Source organism: Pipistrellus kuhlii, unplaced genomic scaffold (assembly GCF_014108245.1).
Source record: "Pipistrellus kuhlii isolate mPipKuh1 unplaced genomic scaffold, mPipKuh1.p scaffold_m20_p_6, whole genome shotgun sequence".
Taxonomy (NCBI): domain Eukaryota; kingdom Metazoa; phylum Chordata; class Mammalia; order Chiroptera; family Vespertilionidae; genus Pipistrellus; species Pipistrellus kuhlii.
Window position 1 is genome coordinate 56,186,403 of NW_023425562.1, and position 18,913 is coordinate 56,205,315.

Genomic DNA, 18,913 nt, shown 5'->3' on the forward strand with positions numbered 1-18,913 from the left:
TGGAAATGGTGTTCTGATAGATGTTGGTCTGCCATGGCCTGTTTCCCAAATATAGAATTTTAAATTTCACACAGGTACAATCTTGAATTTTACCTTCAAGTTTGTATCTCCTGCACAGACAACTGCACCCCTTGCTTCATTAAATTACTTATTTGGTTGGTTCCTCCATCCAACCATCGCTCCACAACTCAGGTGGCATCTCTGCCAATACCCACAGGCGTGTCTACCACTTCCCAATGGAAGTTTTGAGCAAATCTGTTCTCAGCCTGTTAAAACAAAGACATTATATCTTTCAACGTAAGCGGTCCACTGAACTCTAAATTTTATATTAAACAGTTTAAAATATCAACTTAAATTGGCAGGGAGTAGTCCTGCTTTTCAGGGAACAAAAGAAATTGCACAGGTTCAGAATTGAGAAAATAACAAACTCTGAGGCAAGAGGACAGGAGTCAGGACCCAGCTATCATCCCTGGCGACGGTGACCCTGGGCATCATTCTGGGGGCTGGGCTCCACCGTCCAACCGGCAACCCTCTTGTGGGCCGCAGCCCGACCACTTTATCCGTCTGCCCGCAACACCCATCCTTAGGCCGCAGCGCATTTCAAACAACTCCCCAGTTCCTGGAGCTCAGCCCAAACCCACGTGCAGCCTCCAGATCAAACACCCTGGTTCACGCCCCGCGCTTCGGCCCCGCCCCATCCTCCCATTGTCCCCGGAGCCCGGGCCGCCCCGAGCCCCGCCCAGCGCCCGCCAAGCCCCGCCCCTTTGCCGATCGCGCACGCGCAGTTACTCCCGGACCCGGAAGCGGCTAGTGCAGAGGGGAGGGAACACGGCGTCTGAGACCTTTGGTCTTTCTCCGTAAACCTCCGCATCTCAGCCCACAGTCCTGCGCGTGTGAAGCCGAGGAGACCTTGAAACCCCAAACCCGCCTCCCATCAGCGGTAAGCCTCGCGTCCCAGTGAGACCTGCCCGGCGGGCTTCGCTGCGGGTTTGAGACCCCGCGTTACCTGTCGCTCTAACGGAGTCCGCCCTGCCTGTGATCTCCCCTTCCTGGGGCCACTGCTCACCGCCCACGCGTAGTTTTCCTCCTAAAACCTTTCACTGGCCACCCCACCCTGGGCCATTAAAGTCTGGGGAGATGGAGTCAAACCCTCTGCTCCCTCCACAGCCTCGCAGTGCTCGGCCTGTGGAGCCCGGATTCCTCCCTGGCCTGGGAGTATTCCAACACCTCTGCTTCCCTTCCAGATGCGGCCCCCCCCCCCCCCCCCCCCCCCCACACACACACACACACTCCCCATTTAATAACTAATTGGCAGAATCAGTGAGGGGCCCCACAAGGAAACAGCAAAATTGAGGTTGTGGAAGGTCCTTGCAAATCGACTGCAAGTATGAAAGAGGGACTCGGGAAAGTAGTAAATGGAGAAAAACTAGAGGCCCGTGGAGGGAAGGGAGGAGCTCTAGAGACATGAAGGGGAGCCAAAGGGTGAGGAATCCTTGGTCAGCAGAGGTGGGCCCCGGAGGGCAAGGCATTGAGATTGAGAGTCAGGAGGAAAGGTTGGATGAGGCCAGTGCAGGGAGGAAGGGGTGACAGAGCCCAGCAAGAACCAGCACCGAGCTTAGCCAGGCCGGGTGCCCCTGAGTCTGGCAGGGGAGGTGTGGCCTGAAAGACAAGGGAACTGGAAGCAGAAGGGACCCAGGGATGGAGAAGACAGGCGACATGTATTGAGGTGGGGAACAAGCAGAAAGATTCGGGAGAAAGGGCTGCTGCAGGTGACGGTTCCAGTAATTTCACGGAACAGGTATAGGGAAGGAATAGAATGAAGGGGAGACAGGAGCGAGCGGGAACTCAGGAAAGGACAGGGGAGAGAAACAAAGGAAAGAGAGGGACCTAAACGGACTGAGAAACAGAAGTGGAGGAAGAAGGGAACCCAGTTCTGGGAGAGGGGAAAACATCACGATTCATTAACAATAGCAAAATTACAGTTATGAAACAGTAACGAAAGTAATTTTATGGTTAACCTCACCACAACACGAGGAACTGTATTATAGGGTATCGGCATTAGAACGGTTTGAGAACCACTGCTCTAAGGTTTTATTGTAGTGAATCTGCTATGTTTCAGGAATTTGTTTTCTATTTCTTTCATAATAATTGTTTGTTAAACTCTATCTAATTTGGGAGTCATCTGTATTAATTTAACCATAGTTTCTTCCTCAGATTTCATAATGTGACTATTAAGTTTATAGATTTTAAACTTATGTGTCATAGTAAGTACTTTTAATATATAACCGTATATAAATCCAGCTTTAGAATTCTCACAATACAGTCAGACTCCCAGGATCAAAGATTAGAGGCAAAGGAGAGTGAAAATGGGAGTTGCTACTCAGGGATACAGATTTTGATTTATCAAAGATAAATAAGTTTTAGAGATCCATGCTGTAACATTTTGCCTGCTGTTAACACTATTGTCTTGTGCGCTTAAAATTTTATTGATTCTAGTTAGTGTTTCTCAGTGGTTGAACATCAACCTATGAACCAGGATGTTGCTGTTTGATTCATGATCAGAGCACATGCTTAGGTTGTGGGCTCAATCCCAAGTAGGAGGCAGTGATTAATGATTCTCTCTCATCATTAATGTTTGTCTCTTCACTCTGAAATCAATAAAAGTATATTTTCAAAAATTTTATTGACTGATCTCATGTTAAGGGTTCTTACTATAATAAAATATGAATTAGAACAATGATTAAAATGTGTTTGGGGATCAGTTAGAGAAAGTGAACATGAATGTGGTGTAAGGAATCTCGTATCTTGATGGTTTGGCTCAGTTGATGGAGTGTCAGTCTGCGGACTGAAGGGCACATGCCCAGGTTGTGGGCTCAGTCCCTGGTAGGGGACATGCAGGAAGCAGCCGATCAAAAATGATTCTCTCTCATTAATGTCTCTCTCTCTCTCCACTCTAAAATCAATAAAAATATATTTTCAAAAAATTTTTATTGAAAGATCTTATGTTAGGTGTTCTTACTATAATAAAACATTAGTAAGAACAATGATTAAAATGTGTTTAGGGTTCAGTTAGAGGAAGTGAACATGAATGTGATATAAACAAGCTCATGTCTTGACAGGCTTCTAGAGTATGCTCCTTCACTTCATTTGCAAAAATAAAGCTGTGATAGAACCACTTTTCTGCCCCTTGTCCCTTAGGGATTGAAGCTGCACTCATGTATAAACAGGGGATGAGGCATGTTATCCTGTTATATGACGTGTTCCATGGGAGGGGTGTGGACAAAGAACTGGGGACTGAGTGGCATTTTGGAAGGATTCTGAGGACAGGATTTTCACAAGAACCCTGTTGCCACCAAGTTTTCTCTTCTCCCCTGTTGCATCTGCACAGTAGCTACAGGCCTGGCCAAACCCATTTCAGGACAACCCCATCTCTAGGGATCCACCCTGGGAACCTGCCATCTAGAAGTCCCTACCTCAACCTCTCACACTACTCATCGGGCTCAGGTGTGTTGGGTCTAGTATCTCTAGCCCACTGCTACCTAAAGCAGGTCACCTGCACCAGGGCACTAAGCAAAGATGCTATCTCATGGGCCTCACTGCCCACCTACAGAATCGTAACTTTTTAGAGTGGGACTTTGATCCTCAACAGTTCTGTATGCACGTTAAAGCTGTAGATGAAATGCTAGATGATGCCCTTCCATTAGACCAGTGGTCACCAATCAGTGGTTCTTGGACCACTGGTGATCTGTGAGGTCTGAAAGGTTGGTGACCACTGCATTAGACCATTTGATGAATTGTAAGAACTAACATTTCTGTGCGCTCCCCCACAGAGTTGAACAACCAGCTTGGGTTGTTGGTTTCATGTGGTGCTCCAGGTGATTCAAAAGTGAGGCTGGTGTTCAGCAGGAGGTCTCCCTGCCCCAGTGCATTTGTGAGAGTTGAGAGCCGGCTTTGGTCCAGGGGCGGTATCAGGGTTTTCTTTTGGGTTTGGGAGGAACAGAAGTACAGCCCACACTCTCATTGCTGGGTTGGAAAGTGTGCATGTCTGTGGGACGGGAGAGCACAGGAATACAAGAGAGAAAAACTTACACTTCGGTCTTCATGTAAGATCTCACTTTTTCTTTATGTCTCTTGTGTCAAAGGGCAGGGGAGTGTGACAGTTTTCATTTCATCAAGGTCTTTCTGCCTGTGAGTGTGGTGGCCACAAGGCACAGTCTCGCGATGCAGGTGTGATTGGTCCACATAAAGTCGCCTGAGGAAACAATCCAGAGCAGGAGGAAGAAGAGGACAGTATGGCTGCTTCTCAGGTAACCACTCTGTCTTGGCTCAGTTCTGTGTCTGCTTTTCCTTCTAAAGTTCATGGATGTAGGTGGTGCAGACCTTTGCTTCTCTATTTCTGATGATCCTACAACTCGTTGTTTTCACCTGCTTACTTTCCCCCACTGTGATTGTCCAAGTTCCCTCTTTAAAATGTTACCGTCATAGGGGTGTTTTGGGTTCCCCAAGATAGAAATCAAGAGGAACCTTCAGAGAAATTTCTTGGAGAAATTTCTTAGGCTTATGCTCAATCATGAGGGAGACAACACAGAAGAAAGGAAGGTCCTCTGAGCTGACTCAGGGGCTGGCTCTGCTTGGCGGCTCTGACAAGCTTGGGAACCAGTAGGAGGGTGGTTTGAAAAAGGCTTGCTGGTGGAGATTTCAATTTCAGGATGCAGTTACTTCCTTTACCAACTGGGTTGCCTGGTTGTTAGCGCCTGTGCTGTAGGGGAAAGATGGCAGTGTAGTTTACTAGAGCCATCCCAGGAAGTTCATGTAGCAGTTAAGCCTTCATCAACTGCTCAAGTGCGACAGCAGTTTCAACATCAGCAAGGAAACAGACCTTTAGGAGGGAGATAAAGTCAGCTCCTTCTGTGTTGTTGTCCACAGGTGTCTGTCCATTGCATCCATCCAGGTCTCCTAAGGGACATGAAGAACTCCATAAAGTAATGGCCATTGTGTGGGAGGAAGATACTTTCTTCTACCTTCAAGGTTCTCTCAGCTGGCCTAATCCGATAGAGGTGATATGTATGGGAGCTCCACATATATGACAGAGTCAGAGACCCCACATGCAAGAGAGGTTCAGAGACTGAAAGGGAAAATCTTCTATAATATAAAATCATAATATGCTAATTAGACCAGGTGGCTATGCTGGGCAGGGGCTGAGCCCCTTGCATGAATTTTGTGCATGGGGCCTCTAGTTGGTATATAAGACATTCTGAGCCTGGGATGAGCTACTGCACATTGGGACTTCAGCATATTATTGCCAAGAGATCATATGTACAGGAAATACTAGTTTCCCTACCACTTAGACCAAGCATGTCAAACTCAACTTTTAACATGGGCCAAATAAATAAGGTTTAAGTTTATGTGAGCTGAAAAAAACCAAAAGCTTCAATATTTATAGAAATATAGGTTTGTTTCGATAGAGGCAATACAAAGGACTGAAATAAAAGAGTAATTGTTAATGAGTATTTGTTGTGGGCTGCATATGTCCTGTGGGTTACAAATTTGGCATGCTTGACCTAGATAGTTCAAATGTCATTTTTGGTTTAACACATGTCATTGGCCAGCTTGTCATTTAAATTCTTCTAGGTAGTTCAGGGGGAGAGCAGAAGTGTCCCCTGAGCCCACAGGGTCTTGGTGCCTTCAGCTCAACATAATGCATGTACCATTGAAGCACATCTTCAATGTGCCTTGTTCTGAAACCCCACCGTCAACTTTTCAGAACATTTTCTTTGAGACAGATCAACACGGGGAAAACATTGATATCCAAGTGTTCTATTGAGACGGTGTTTGCAGAAGGGAAATGTAGGTTTTACATTTCATATGTTTGCAACATCTGTTCTGCAGAACAGGATTGAGACAAAGCACCTTTAACCAGGATGGCCTTAGTGGCTGGGATTAGATCAAAATGTGCTGAAAAAGAACACTTGTTAGAAGAGACTTGCTCTCTACATTGGCAAGCCCTATTCTTAAAATATACTGATAGATTTACAGAATGTGGAGGTATATGTGAAATGAATTTTGTATAAAACTGGTGTTAATGATGATGTGTCCTTCAGTCACCTGATGTCACTTCCTTTGCACCTGATTTCCACTTGGTGTGAGTGTTCTCTGCCTAATTCCTGAACCATGGAGTTAATTTTTAAAAATCTTTAATAAAGGTTTCAAAAAAATTTTGAGAGAGATGCATAAAAGATCACAGATTTCAGATAAAGTTTGGAATAATACCCAGGCTCTACCATTTTTTGGATGTTTTACAAAATATTCTCATAAAAAAAGGATGAATAGCCCTGGTTCAGTTGTTTGAACGTTGATCCATGCACTGAGAGGTCACTGATTCAATTCCCAGTTATGGCACATGTCGGGTTGAGGGCTCAATCCTTGGAGGGGATGTGCAGGAGTTAGTTTATTGATATTTTTCTCTCAGTGACATTTTTGTCTGTCTCCTTCCCCCTTTCTTTCTAAAGTCAACAAATACATTTATAAAAAGAGAATAATAATGTTATTCTTTGATTGCTTTTGTGATTTATTTTAGTTAATATATAAAAAACTGTTAAAAAAATTGTGGTTGCTAGGCTTACTAATCTGTGAGACATGTAAATTCCCTAAAACTGTTCAGTCAAAGTCTTGTATATGAATTTTTTTCCTGTGTTTTCTTCTGTGCTGTCTAAATGTTTGGCACATGTACCAGCACAGTGCCATCCATGTTATAAGTGAGCTAGTTAAACTCACGGAAGCTCAGGCCCCAGCCAGAGCTCATTAAATTTATTAAAGTGCTACACTGTGCTCACTCAGAATGACTTCTCCAGCTAAGAACTATATACACTTGATCCTCTGTGATTCAAACAAAGCATTAAAAATGAATATGTCTGTCGGTGTCTATTTTTAAAATTCTTCTTCCAGAAAAGTAAAACTTACTGTGGTTTTGTGGATCATATACCATCCTTTCTCAAACTACATTAGTGAATATTAGTGTCAAAGAGATGCCATTGGATAACTCAGGATACTTTCCTAGATCAAAACCAGCTCTATTAAAACACACACACACACACACACACACACACACACACACACAACAAACCAGTTCCATTAACTCTGTTTTCATTTTGGGTGATCTTATGACCTCTGCCCATGGTCAATAGAGTAATGCTTCCCTCCCTCTCCCCCCCTTTTAATTTCAGGGACAGCTGACCTTCAGTGATGTGGCCATAGAATTCTCTCAGGAGGAGTGGGCGTGCCTGGACCCAGCTCAGCGGAAACTGTACATGGATGTGATGCTGCAGAACTACAGGAACCTGGTATTCCTGGGTGAGGACCACTTCCTTCCAGAATTTCTCCTCCACCCACAGGGTTTTCTTTTCCTCATTAGTACAGAGTCAGTGGTGAGCTTCTGCTTTGTATGAGAGTTTCAGATCTGTGTTCCCAATGAAAGAAAGAAATTGAAGTTTTGTTGATGCAGAGCAGAAAGGTTTCCTCGTGTATTTGGAAGTGGAAATCAGGATCTGAAAACTTTAAATGTTGTCTCTAGTATAGTAAAGGCTGTCAGAAAATACTATTTTGGGAAATAATTTTCTAGAATATTCTGATATTCTACAATGTCCTATTTTCTCATTTGAACACAGTACTGGGTTGTAAATTGGAGAATTTCCATTGTATGCATGTTTCCTTTTCTACTAAACAGGTGTGTCTAAGCCAGACCTGGTCACCTTTTTGGAGCACATGAAGGAGCCCTGGGAGTTGAAGAGGAAAAAGATAATATCCAGCCAGCCAGGTTGGTGGGAATCAAGGAAGCAGATGACCCAAGTGAGAGGCCAAGCTTTTGGAGGAAGTCAGGCATTATAATATGGGTTGGAAAGATCTACAATAGAAGTGATTTTGGAGAGGGTCAGGTTTATTTCTGTTTCTAACTTCAAGGGACAGAGCCTCTTCAACACTTACACTCTGGCATCATGTAAGGGTTCTCCTGGTGCTCCTATGACCTTCCTTCGCATTTGCAGTGAGAGCCAAAGACCTGCCCTAATAGTGTGAGGGTAGCATGACCTGGCTTCTCTTGAGCATTTCTTGTGGAACCCGGGAAAGTCTGTGCTCATTGGCGAGGAATGTTATGTTAAACTAATTTTAAAGTTGTCTTTTCTGCCTCATGTAAGTAATTTGGGAGGGAGGTGGTTGAGATGCTGGAATTTAGTTCCCACATCCCAAGAACACTGGGAGTCAGTGTCCAAGTTGTCTTATCCTTCCTTTTGCTTGATGAATTTTTCCCCCTGATATTTCCATTACACATTTCAATTCAGGTACTAGCTTCATACTATATTCTTCAGCTCCCAATATCTGTTTGGTTCTTTTTTATATTTTTCGTCTGTTTGCATTTGATTATTGTCATGCATAGTTTTGATGGTAGTATTTTTTTGAAAAAATTTTTCGCTATATTTTCCAGTTGAGCCTCTTTAAAATGTGTTTTTTTCCCCATAGCTTTGTCAGGTAATTAACAGATGTTCATTAACTTAGGGCCAATTTATGGAGATTTATGTTGTTCCTCTGGTTGGATTGTTGTTGTTTTTTGTTTCTTCCTAAACCTTGTGATCTTTTGTTATTCAAGGTCATTAGAAACAGCTGCCATCCCATTTTTTATGAACTCACTTGTACAGGAGAAAACAAATAACTATCAGCTGTAGTAGATTGTTTATGGCCTATCAAACCTATTCTGGAAAGTGTAATCTGTGTGTGTGTGTGTGTGTGTGTGTGTGTGTGTGTGTGTGTTTAACTCATTTTTTTATATTTCAATTGTAGTTGCCAATATATTATATTCATTTCAGATGTACACTCCAATAATTAGATATTACAGAGTTTTCTTTTTTTTTTTTTTTTTTTTTTTTTTTTAAATCAATCTTTATTGTTCATATTATTACACAGGTTCCTCGTTTCTTCCCCACTCCACCAGGTTCCCACCCCACCCTCTGCCCCCTCATCCTCATCCATTGGTGCACAGTTTATGTTCAGTCTCTTCCTCCCTCCCTTTCCCCGATAGTAAATCCCTTTTCAGATAGCAAATCTGTTACTTAGCATTTTCTCATATCAATAATACCTCCACATGCCCAATGATACACTTCACACAAAAGACATTTCCTAATAGGACAACCAGCCTCATCCAGGCCCCACCCAAGGTACTCACAGATCAACACCCCAGGACTATACTAACTCAACACATCCAGATATAAGCCTTCATCACTTGATTCAGCAGACCCTCAAGTTCCCGCAAAAGTTTCCAGCCATGTCTGAGAGGCAGCTGTGGGGCAGGGGCAGGTGAGGAGCGAGCTGTTTTGGGCCAGGCTGCTCCGGGCCTGGCCTCTGTTGCTCTGGTTTGTTCCATAACCAGCTGCTCCGTGTCTGGTCACTGCCGCTCCTGACCCAGTTGCTCTGGACTTGGCTGTTGCTGCTACAGGCCTGGCCACACCCGACTCGGCTGCTCTGGGCCCAATTGCTCCGGGCCCGGCCGCTCCGGGCCTGGCTGCTCCCAGCTTGACAGCCGCTTCTCCGGGCCTGGCCGCACCAGACCCGGCTGATTCGGGCCTGGCCGCTCCCAGCCTGGCAGCTGCTGCTTCGGGCCTGGCCGCACCCAGCCTGGCAGCTGCTGCTCCGGGCCTGGCCGCACCGGACCCAGCTGCTCCGGGCCTGGCCGCTCCCAGCCTGGCAGCCGCTGCTCCAAGCCTGGCCGCACCCAGCCTGGCAGCCGCTGCTCCAGGCCTGGCCGCACCGGACCCGGCTGCTCCGGGCCTGGCCGCTCCCAGCCTGGCAGCCGCTGCTCCAAGCCTGGCCGCTCCCAGCCTGGCAGTCACTGCTCCGGGTCTGGTCACTGCCACTCCCGACCTAGTTGCTCTGGACTTGGCTGTTGCTGCTACTGGCCTGGCCACTCCCGACCCGGCTGCTCTGGGCCCGGTTGCTCCGGGCCCGGTTGCTCCGGGCCTGGCCGCTCCGGGCCTGGCTGCTCCCAGCCTGTCAGCCGCTGCTCCTGGCCTGGCCGCACCAGACCCGGCTGCTCCGGGCCTGGCCGCTCCCAGCCTGGCAGCCTCTGCTCCGGGCCTGGCCACACCAGACCCGGCTGTTCCGGGCCTGGCCGCTCCCAGCCTGGCAGTCGCTGCTCCGGGTCTGTTCACTGCCGCTCCTGACCTAGTTGCTCTGGACCTGACTGTTGTTGCTATAGGCCTGGCCACACCTGACCCAGCTGCTCTGGGCCCGGTTGCTCCGGGCCCGGCCGCTCCGGGCCTGGCTGCTCCCAGCCTGTCAGCCGCTGCTCCGGGCCTGGCCGCACCAGACCCGGCTGCTCCGGGCCTGGCCGCTCCCAGCCTGGCAGCCGCTGCTCCGAGCCTGGCCACTCCCAGCCTGGCAGCCACTGCTCCGGGCCTGGCCGCACCAGACCCGGCTGCTCCGGGCCTGGCCGCTCCCAGCCTGGCAGCCACTGCTCCTGGCCTGGCCGCACCAGACCCGGCTGCTCCGGGCCTGGCCGCTCCCAGCCTGTCAGCCGCTGCTCCTGGCCTGGCCGCACCAGACCCGGCTGCTCTGGGCCTGGCCGCTCCCAGCCTGGCAGCCTCTGCTCCGGGCCTGGCCACACCAGACCCGGCTGTTCCGGGCCTGGCCGCTCCCAGCCTGGCAGTCGGTGCTCCGGGTCTGGTCACTACCGCTCCTGACCTAGTTGCTCTGGACTTGACTGTTGTTGCTACAGGCCTGGCCACACCCGACCCAGCTGCTCTGGGCCCGGTTGCTCTGGGCCCTGCCGCTCCGGGCCTGGCTGCTCCCAGCCTGTCAGCTGCTGCTCCGGGTCTGGCCGCTCCCAGCCTGGCAGCCGCTGCTCCGAGCCTGGCCACTCCCAGCCTGGCAGCCACTGCTCCGGGCCTGGCCGCACAAGATCCGGCTGCTCCAGGCCTGGCCGCTCCCAGCCTGGCAGTCGCTGCTCCGGGTCTGGTCACTGCCACTCCCGACCTAGTTGCTCTGGACTTGGCTGTTACTGCTACAGGCCTGGCCACACCCGACCCGGCTGTTCTGGGCCCGGTTGCTCCGGGCCCGGCCGTTCCGGGCCTGGCTGCTTCCAGCCTGTCAAACGCTGCTCCAGGCCTGGCCGCACCAGGCCCAGTTGCTCCGGGCCTGGCTGCTCCCAGCCTGGCAGCCGCTGCTCCTAGCCTGGCTGCTCCCAGCCTGGCAGCCACTGCTCCGGGCCTGGCCGCACCAGACTCGGCTGCTCCGGGCCTGGCCGCTCCCAGCCTGGCCGTCGCTGCTCCGGGCCTGGCCGCACCAGACCCGGCTGCTCTGGGCCCAGTTGCCCCAGGCCCGGCTGCTCCGAGCCTGGCCGCACCTAGGCTGGATGCTTTGGGCTTGGCTTCTGCTGTTCTGGGCCTGGCTGCTCCCAACCCGGCTGCTTTGGGCCCGGCTTCTCCAGGCCCGGCCACTCCGGGTCTGGGTGTTCCTGGACTGGCCACCCTGGGCTTGGCCGCCTCCACCTCAGGCCTGGCTGCCACTGCCCCAGGTCTGGCTGCTCCAGTGCTGGCCGTTGATGCTCTGGTTCTGGCCGCTGCTGCTCTGGTTCTGGCCGCTGCTGCTCCGGGTCCGGCTGCCACTGCCTTGTGCCTGGCCACTCTAGGCCTGGCCGCCACTGTTCCAACATTCTGTCCCTTTTTCTTTCTTTCTTTCTTTCCTTCCTTCCTTCCTTCCTTCCTTCCTTCCTTCCTTCCTTCCTTCCTTCCTTCCTTCCTTCCTTCTCTAGGTCTGGTCACCGCTGTTCCAACATTCTGTCCCTTTTTCTTTCTTTCTTTCTTTCTTTCTTTCTTTCTTTCTTTCTTTCTTTCTTTCTTTCCTTCCTTCCTTCCTTCCTTCCTTCCTTCCTTCCTTCCGTCCGTCCGTCACCGCTGTTCCAACATTCTGTCCCTTTTTCTTTCTTTCTTTCCTTCCTTCCTTCCTTCCTTCCTTCCTTCCTTCCTTCCGTCCGTCACCGCTGTTCCAACATTCTGTCCCTCTTTCTTTCTTTCTTTCTTTCTTTCTTTCTTTCTTTCTTTCTTTCTTTCTTTCTTTCTTTCTTTCTTTTTTTAAAACGCATTTATGTTGCAATGTTGGCTGGTGAGTTGAGTTCTGACTTAGTCTTTGATTTTTCAAGATATTCTTTGCATTCTTTCTTAAGTAATTTTACTATCATTTGCTCTCACTTGATTTCTTCACATTGAGAACTTCTATGGTTTCTTCCTCCCCGTCCTGGAATCTCAGCAGGTTGGCCTGTGGCACCCCTTTGTTCTCCGCGGGCTCCTGCGCTGCTTCAGCCTGTCGCCGGGGTTGGCGCCGCCCAGGAAGCATCCCCGGTCCTTGGCTCTGTTGCCTGCGCTCAGCGGTCGAGGGCTCAGGGGCACCCCCCCCCCACCTGGGGGCCCCGTCGCCCGGCTCCTTGCTGGCACCCGGCTGGCTGGTGTCCAGCAGGGGCTCCTGCTCCCTGTTGCATTCCTCCAGTCTGGAGCTTTCTTTCTCTCTCCCGCTAGGGGAGTCCAGGATCAGAGTCAACAGACTGTCCTCTGCGCGTAGTGCGACTCCGGGGGCTCGGCCTTTCGCCACGCTCCCAGGACTCCACCTCACAGCCCCGTCTCCCACTGCCCAGCCTGGGTCCCCAGGGACTGGCCCAGACCGGGAGTTCGGGGCGGTCCGGTCTGAGGCTCAGCGCCGCCGGAGGCTTTGTTTCTTCTGGCTAGGGTAATCCAGCATCAGAGTCAACATTCAGTCCTCTGCGCACAAAGCGCGCGACTCCGGGGGACCCCGCCTTTCGCGCCGTCCCCGGGATTTCGCCTCACAGCCCCGTCTCCCCGTGCCCGGGCCTGGGTCCCCAGGGACTGGCCCAGACCGGGATTTCGGGGCGCTCCGTTCTGAGGCTCAGCGCCGCCGGAGGCTTTGTTCCTTCCGGCTAGGGTAATCCAGCATCAGAGTCTACATTCAGTCCTCTGTGCACAAAGCGCGTGACTCCGGGGGCCCCCGCCTTTCGTTTTTCCCCTGGGATTCAGCCTCCCAGCCCCGTCTCCCCCTGCCGGAGCCTGGGTCCCCAGAATCTGGCCCATAATGGGGCTCAGCGCTGCCAGTTCGGGGGTTCAGCCCAGGCTGGGGGTTTCATTTCCTTCCTGCTAGGGAACGCCAGGCAGCATCCAGCCCTCTCCTCCTCTCCGGCTGCGACCTCTCGGTGCGCGCGTACGTGCGAGCGCGCAGCATGTCTCCGTACCTTAGGCTCTTTTTTCAGCTCCTCTGACTTTCCCTCTGGCTTTCTCCCACCTTCCTATTGTAGAGTTTTCAGTCAGTCGACCACCTGTAGGTCTGGGCAATGTCCACTCTACATTTTAGTTGTATTCCATTGAAATTGTTGTGAGCTGCTGCGGTTAGGTGTCTACCCGAGCAGCCATCTTGGATCCTCCGATATTACAGAGTTTTCATGCTCGGGCCACTTAGCCAGAGGTATGGGGTACACTGGAGCCAGATCCGCTTGTTTGAGACATTGTTGTAAAGACTAAAGCATAAGCCAACTAAGGCTGTTTGTATGAAAAAGCCACTGGAAACAGCTTTGGTGGTCCCAGATGTTGGGGTGGGTCTCAGGAAATCTTCAGGGTGGGTTGAAAAGTGTGAGCTAGGTTGACGAAGACGTAGCTGTGGCTCTTGTTTGCCAGCTATGTGGGTGAATGGCTCAGAAAAGGTGCAATGGCTTCTACCAAAACTTATGCCTGGGAGAAAGCTCCTTCTATAGCTCTTGTCTTTATGCCAGACACTTCAGTTCCAACCTATATATCCCTGGTGCCATTCGAGCTGCTGCCACAGTGCTGGAGCTCACAGGGCATGAATATGAGTAAATCAGAGCATGAATCTTTAAGAGGAACTGCCTAGGACTCCATCAGTTCTCCGTCTCACTCAGCCACAATCCCTGCCCATTTTTACAGCCATAATAATGGGGACATCTCTCCTTTGCATTGGAACTCTAGCTGGCAGGTCTTTTGTGGGGTTGGGACCCTTTACTCCTCAGGTGTGACCCCTGCAACTGATGATTTTTGTTTGTTTGTTTTTTAAAAACATATATTTATTTATTTCAGAGAGGAAGGGAGAAGGAAAGAGACAGATAGAAAGTTATCGCTTGTGATTTTAATCCACCACGTGGGCCCAGTCCATTCGCCTCCTCCCAACCTGGATAAGCCTTTTTCTTTCTGTCCTTACGTGTAGAACTTCATTCGGCGAGGTTTCAGGCAGTTTTGAATGATGGTTTTCTTGTAGTTTAGTTGTATTTTTTATGTGGTTGTGGGAGGTTGCCAGTGCTACAATTACCTATACCAGCATCTTGACAGATCTCTCTCTGTGTGTGTTTTGTGTAACTTCCCCATTTAAAACATACTTTGCTTTTATTTAGAGCTCATGGTATCTTCCATTCCTGATGTCCTTCAGCATTGCAGTCTGTCTGGTGCTGGAACAATTACTAACTTTTCTATTTAGTAGCCACCACAATGCATGCTCAGTATTTTGTGTTTATATAGAATTCAGTGTTATTCAAAAGTGAAAAAAGTCCCTCAGAGTTACAAAAAATCCAGACAATTGTAAACCCAGTACCCTCATTTATTTCTCTTCTGAGAGAAACTGAGAATTGGGAGTTATCCCACACATATTTTGTAGTATGTCAGAAAGGTGAGCACGTGCTGTGGGCAAATGTAGGTAACTTTTTCCCTCTTTGATATGACATTTTTATTTTATGCTTTCTGTTGTGATCTTTGAACTGGCTTCTTAAGTACTTAAAAAGGTAATTGGGTCAGTAATTGTTGGTAAGTTAACATCTCCATGGAGGAAGAAAGTTTTGTGTTTCCTATTCTTCAATCTCACTGAAGTCTTTTTATATGTATTAATTCTATACATTAAAATTTAAAGAATATTTACCTGAGTGTATTTTATAATTAATTTGTTATATTTTAGCTATGTCTTCTCAAGTTACCCAGGATTTGTTACCAAAGTCAGGTGTAGAAGTGTCATTCCAGAAAATGTTACAGGTAAGATATCATTGATGTGATATTGAGACTTTATACTGAATGAAAGTTTTATAATGTGCAGGGGAATATGAGGAGAAAAAAGCTTATTAGTCATGATGGATATGGCCAAAGTGGGGCAGTTACTCTTAATAAAATCATTGTTGCCTCAAGAGCTTAAGGATTTAAACATTTTGAATATTTCTACTTGACATCAGTTATGCTGACAGAACAACGTGTTTCTGAACCTAAAGGCTAAAGAAATGTTTTTAAAAGTACATATTCTCTGCTCTGGCTGCTGTGGCTCAGTTGGTTGCAGTGTCACCAAATATTCTGAAATGTTGTGGGTTCTATTCTGGACAGGACACATGTAGGTTTAGGGTTCAATCACTGGTCCGGGTGCAGGCAGGAGGCAATCAATCAATATTTCTCTCTCACATCAATTTTTCTTTCTCTTTCTTTCCCTCCCTTTTCTTCTTTCTAAAAATCAATAAACATGTCCTCATGTGAGAATTAAAATAAAAAAATGAATATATATTCTTTGAAGTAAAATTTGTAATATCAGAAAAGTCACCTAGTCCATTGTGCAAATAATTTTTTGAATGATTTAATGTAGCATGTGATTAAACAATCAATATTTCTAAAAATGAAATATTTAAAAAATGAAGATAAAGATTATAAATGAATTTGTAAATCCCTTAACCAATTTTGTATTATTCTTTCATGTGAAAATATTTACTTTTCCAGAGTCTTTAATTTCCATAAATGTGCAAGGATATATCCTATCTAATAAAAGAGTAATATGCAGATTGACCATCACTCCAACACACAATATGGCTGCCCCCATATGGTCAAATATTCTACCCCCATGTGGACACAAGATGGCCACTATAAGATGGCCAGTAGGGGAGGGAGTTGGGAGGGACCAGGTCTGCAAGGGAGGGCAGTTGTGGGCAATCAGACAAGCAGGAGAGGGTAGTTGGGAGGGACCAGGCCTGCAAGGGAGGTCAGTTGGGGGCCATCAAGCCTACAGGGGAGGGCAGTTAGGGGTGACCAGACTGGCAGAGAAGGGAAGTTGGAGGTGACGGGGCCTGCAGGGAAAGGCAGTTGGGTGGGACCCAGGCCTGCAGGGGAGAGCAGTTGTGGGGGACCAGGCCTACAGGGGAGGGCAGTTAGGGGCAAACAGGCTGGTAGGGAGTACTTAGGCATCAATCAGGCTGGCAGCAGAGTGATTAGGGGGTGATCAGGCTGACTGGCAGAAGCAGTTAGGGGCAGTCAGGAAGGTAGGCAGACGAGCAGTTGGGAGCCAGCAGACCTGGATTGTAAGAGGGATGTTCGACTGTCTGTTTAGGTCTGATCCCACCAGGGATCCCAGATTGGAAAGGGTGCAGGCTGGGCTGAGGGACAGGCCTCCCCCCCCTCCCCCGCCCCCCGTGCACCGGGCCTCTAATACACACACACACACACACACACACACACACACACACACACACGGGACTTGTTGCAGGAATATTCCTACAAGACTTCTGGTGGGCTTCCCTCCTGCCACCACCACCTCTCCCGCTGCAGCGGGCAGGGCAGGCCCCCGGCCACTGCTGCCACTGTCTCCAGGGCCACATGTGCTGCTACCACTGCTGTGTGCCTCACCTCGCTCTGCCCCGCCCCCCACACGCTGCCATTGCTTTCCCTCCAGCAGCCGCAGCTGCCTTGCTTTCCACTTTCCCTCCCTCTTCCTTCTATACTGTCTTCAGTCTTCACTCCTCCCTCCCTCTGTGTATGCAAATTAACTGCCATCTTTGTTGGGTTAATTTGCATATTTTCTCTGATTGGCTGCTGGGCGTGGCTTGTGGGTGTAGAGGAGGGATAGTTAATTGCATATTACTCTATTATTAGGTGGGATATATATAAATATATATATATTCATCATGGTATCAGAATAGGTAATTGGAAACAACTGTACATGTGCAATGATACTAGAGCCCTCACTAAAAGTTTTTCGCTTTTAAATCATTATCAGAGTACATATAATGAAGAGAGAAGTCATCAATGCAATGAATCTCAGAAAAACATTAACCAAGGGTCAAATTCTAATGACCATCAGAGAACTCAGCTTTCACAGAACAATGATAAATGTCTGAAAGTCTTTGATAAAAACGCAAATATTTTTATACCTCAGAGTATTCATACTGTAGAGAAGACAGAAAGATTTAGTGAATGTGCCAAGTCTTTCAACCAATCATCAAATCTTATTGAACATAAAAATACTCATATTATGGAGGAGTCTTTCCTGTGTAATCACTATGTGAAAATGTTTAGTCAGTCCTCTAAGTTAAATATACATAAAGAAATCCATACTGCAGAGAAGCCTTACAAATACAAAGAATGTGATAAAACCTTTAAGTGGCAGGCACATATTGTTTTACATCAGAGAAATCATGCTGGAGAGAAGCCTTATAAATGTAGAGAATGTCACAAAACCTTCAACTGTTACTCAAGCCTTATTCTACATCAGATAATTCATCATGGAGAGAAACCTTATAAATGTAAAGAATGTGGGAAAGCCTTTAACAAGTGTTCAGGCCTCATAAAACATCAGAGAGTTCATTCTGGAGAGAAGCCTTATAAATGTGGAGAATGTGACAAAGCATTTAGCCAGTATTCAACCCTTATCCATCATCAGAGAATTCATACTGGAGAGAAGCCTTATGAATGTAGAGAATGTGGGAAAGCCTTTAACCGGAGTTCAAATCTTACCAAACATCAGAGAACCCATTCTGGAGAGAAGCCTTATAAATGTAGAGAATGTGGCAAAGCCTTTACCTCGAGCTCAAATCTTACTCAACATAAGAAAATTCATTCTGGAGAGAAGCCATATAAATGTAAGGAATGTGGCAAAGCCTTTACCCAGTGCTCACATCTTACTCAACATCAGACAATACATACTGGAGTGAAGCCTTATAAATGTAGAGAATGTGGGAAAGTCTTTAGGTGGTATTCAACCTTTACCCATCATCAGAGAATTCATACAGAAATGAAGCCTTATAAATGTAGAGAATGTGGGAAAGCCTTTAAAAGTTATTCAGGCTTTACTCGACATAAAAGAATTTATCTTGGAGGGAAGCCTTGTAAATGTAAAGAATGTGGCAAAGCCTTTAAGAAGTGTTCATGCCTTATGAAACATCATACAATTCATAATGGAGAAAAACCTAATCAGTGTAGAGAATGTGGCAAAGTCTATAGCCGGTATTCAACACTTACCCATCATCAGCAAATGCATACAGGAGAGAAGCCTTATAAATGTAGAGAATGTGGCAAAGCATTTATCCAGAGCTCACGTCTTACTCGACATGAGATCATTCATTCTGGAGAGAAGCCTTATGAATGTAAAGACTGTGGCAAAGCTTTTATGCAGAGCTCACATCTAACTCGGCATCAGATCATTCATTCTGGAAAGAAGCCTTATAAATGTAAAGACTGTGGCAAAGATTTTATCCAGAGCTCACATCTAACTCGGCATCAGATCATTCATTCTGGGAAGAAGCCTTATAAATGCAAAGAATGCGGCAAAACTTTTATCCAGAGCTCACATCTTAGTCGACATCAGATCATTCATTCTGGAGAGAAGCCTTATAAATGTCGAGAATGTGGCAAAGCTTTTAGTCAGTGTTCAAACCTTACCGATCATCAGAGAATTCATACTGGAGAGAAGCCTTATAAATGTAGAGAATGTGGCAAAAGCTTTATGCGGAACTCAAATCTTACTCAACATCAAAGGATTCATTCTGGAGAGAAGCCCTATAAATGTAGAGAATGTGGCAAAGCCTTTACCCAGGGCTCACAGCTTACTAAACATCAGAAAATTC

The 18,913-nt window shown here is 47.6% G+C and overlaps 2 protein-coding genes and 1 long non-coding RNA gene across 4 annotated transcripts in view; 2 read left to right on the plus strand and 1 right to left on the minus strand.

Annotated features, from left to right (window-relative positions):
• Window positions 1–18,913, plus strand: part of LOC118708345 (zinc finger protein 85) — a 47,575-nt gene that overhangs the window by 26,530 nt on the left and 2,132 nt on the right. The window contains 3 exon segments of the mRNA XM_045574331.1: window positions 15,001–15,074; window positions 17,068–17,917; window positions 18,170–18,912. Coding sequence (XP_045430287.1) covers window positions 15,001–15,074; window positions 17,068–17,917; window positions 18,170–18,912 — 1,667 coding nt within the window.
• LOC123651496 lies at window positions 806–6,236 on the plus strand. Of its 2 annotated transcripts, none has more exons than XR_006740259.1 (3): window positions 806–940; window positions 4,143–4,307; window positions 5,784–6,236. It is a non-coding gene; the product is annotated as an uncharacterized LOC123651496 (long non-coding RNA). The 2 variants fall into 2 exon arrangements; XR_006740258.1 differs by lacking the exon at window positions 5,784–6,236 and adding an exon at window positions 5,632–5,776.
• LOC118708347 (signal-regulatory protein beta-1) overlaps window positions 18,717–18,913 on the minus strand; it is a 121,953-nt gene continuing 121,756 nt past the window's right edge. Inside the window, exon 6 of the mRNA XM_045574334.1 lies at window positions 18,717–18,752. Within this exon, the coding sequence (XP_045430290.1) occupies window positions 18,744–18,752 (9 nt within the window). The 3' untranslated portion in view covers window positions 18,717–18,743. The remainder of the gene's footprint in view (window positions 18,753–18,913) is intronic.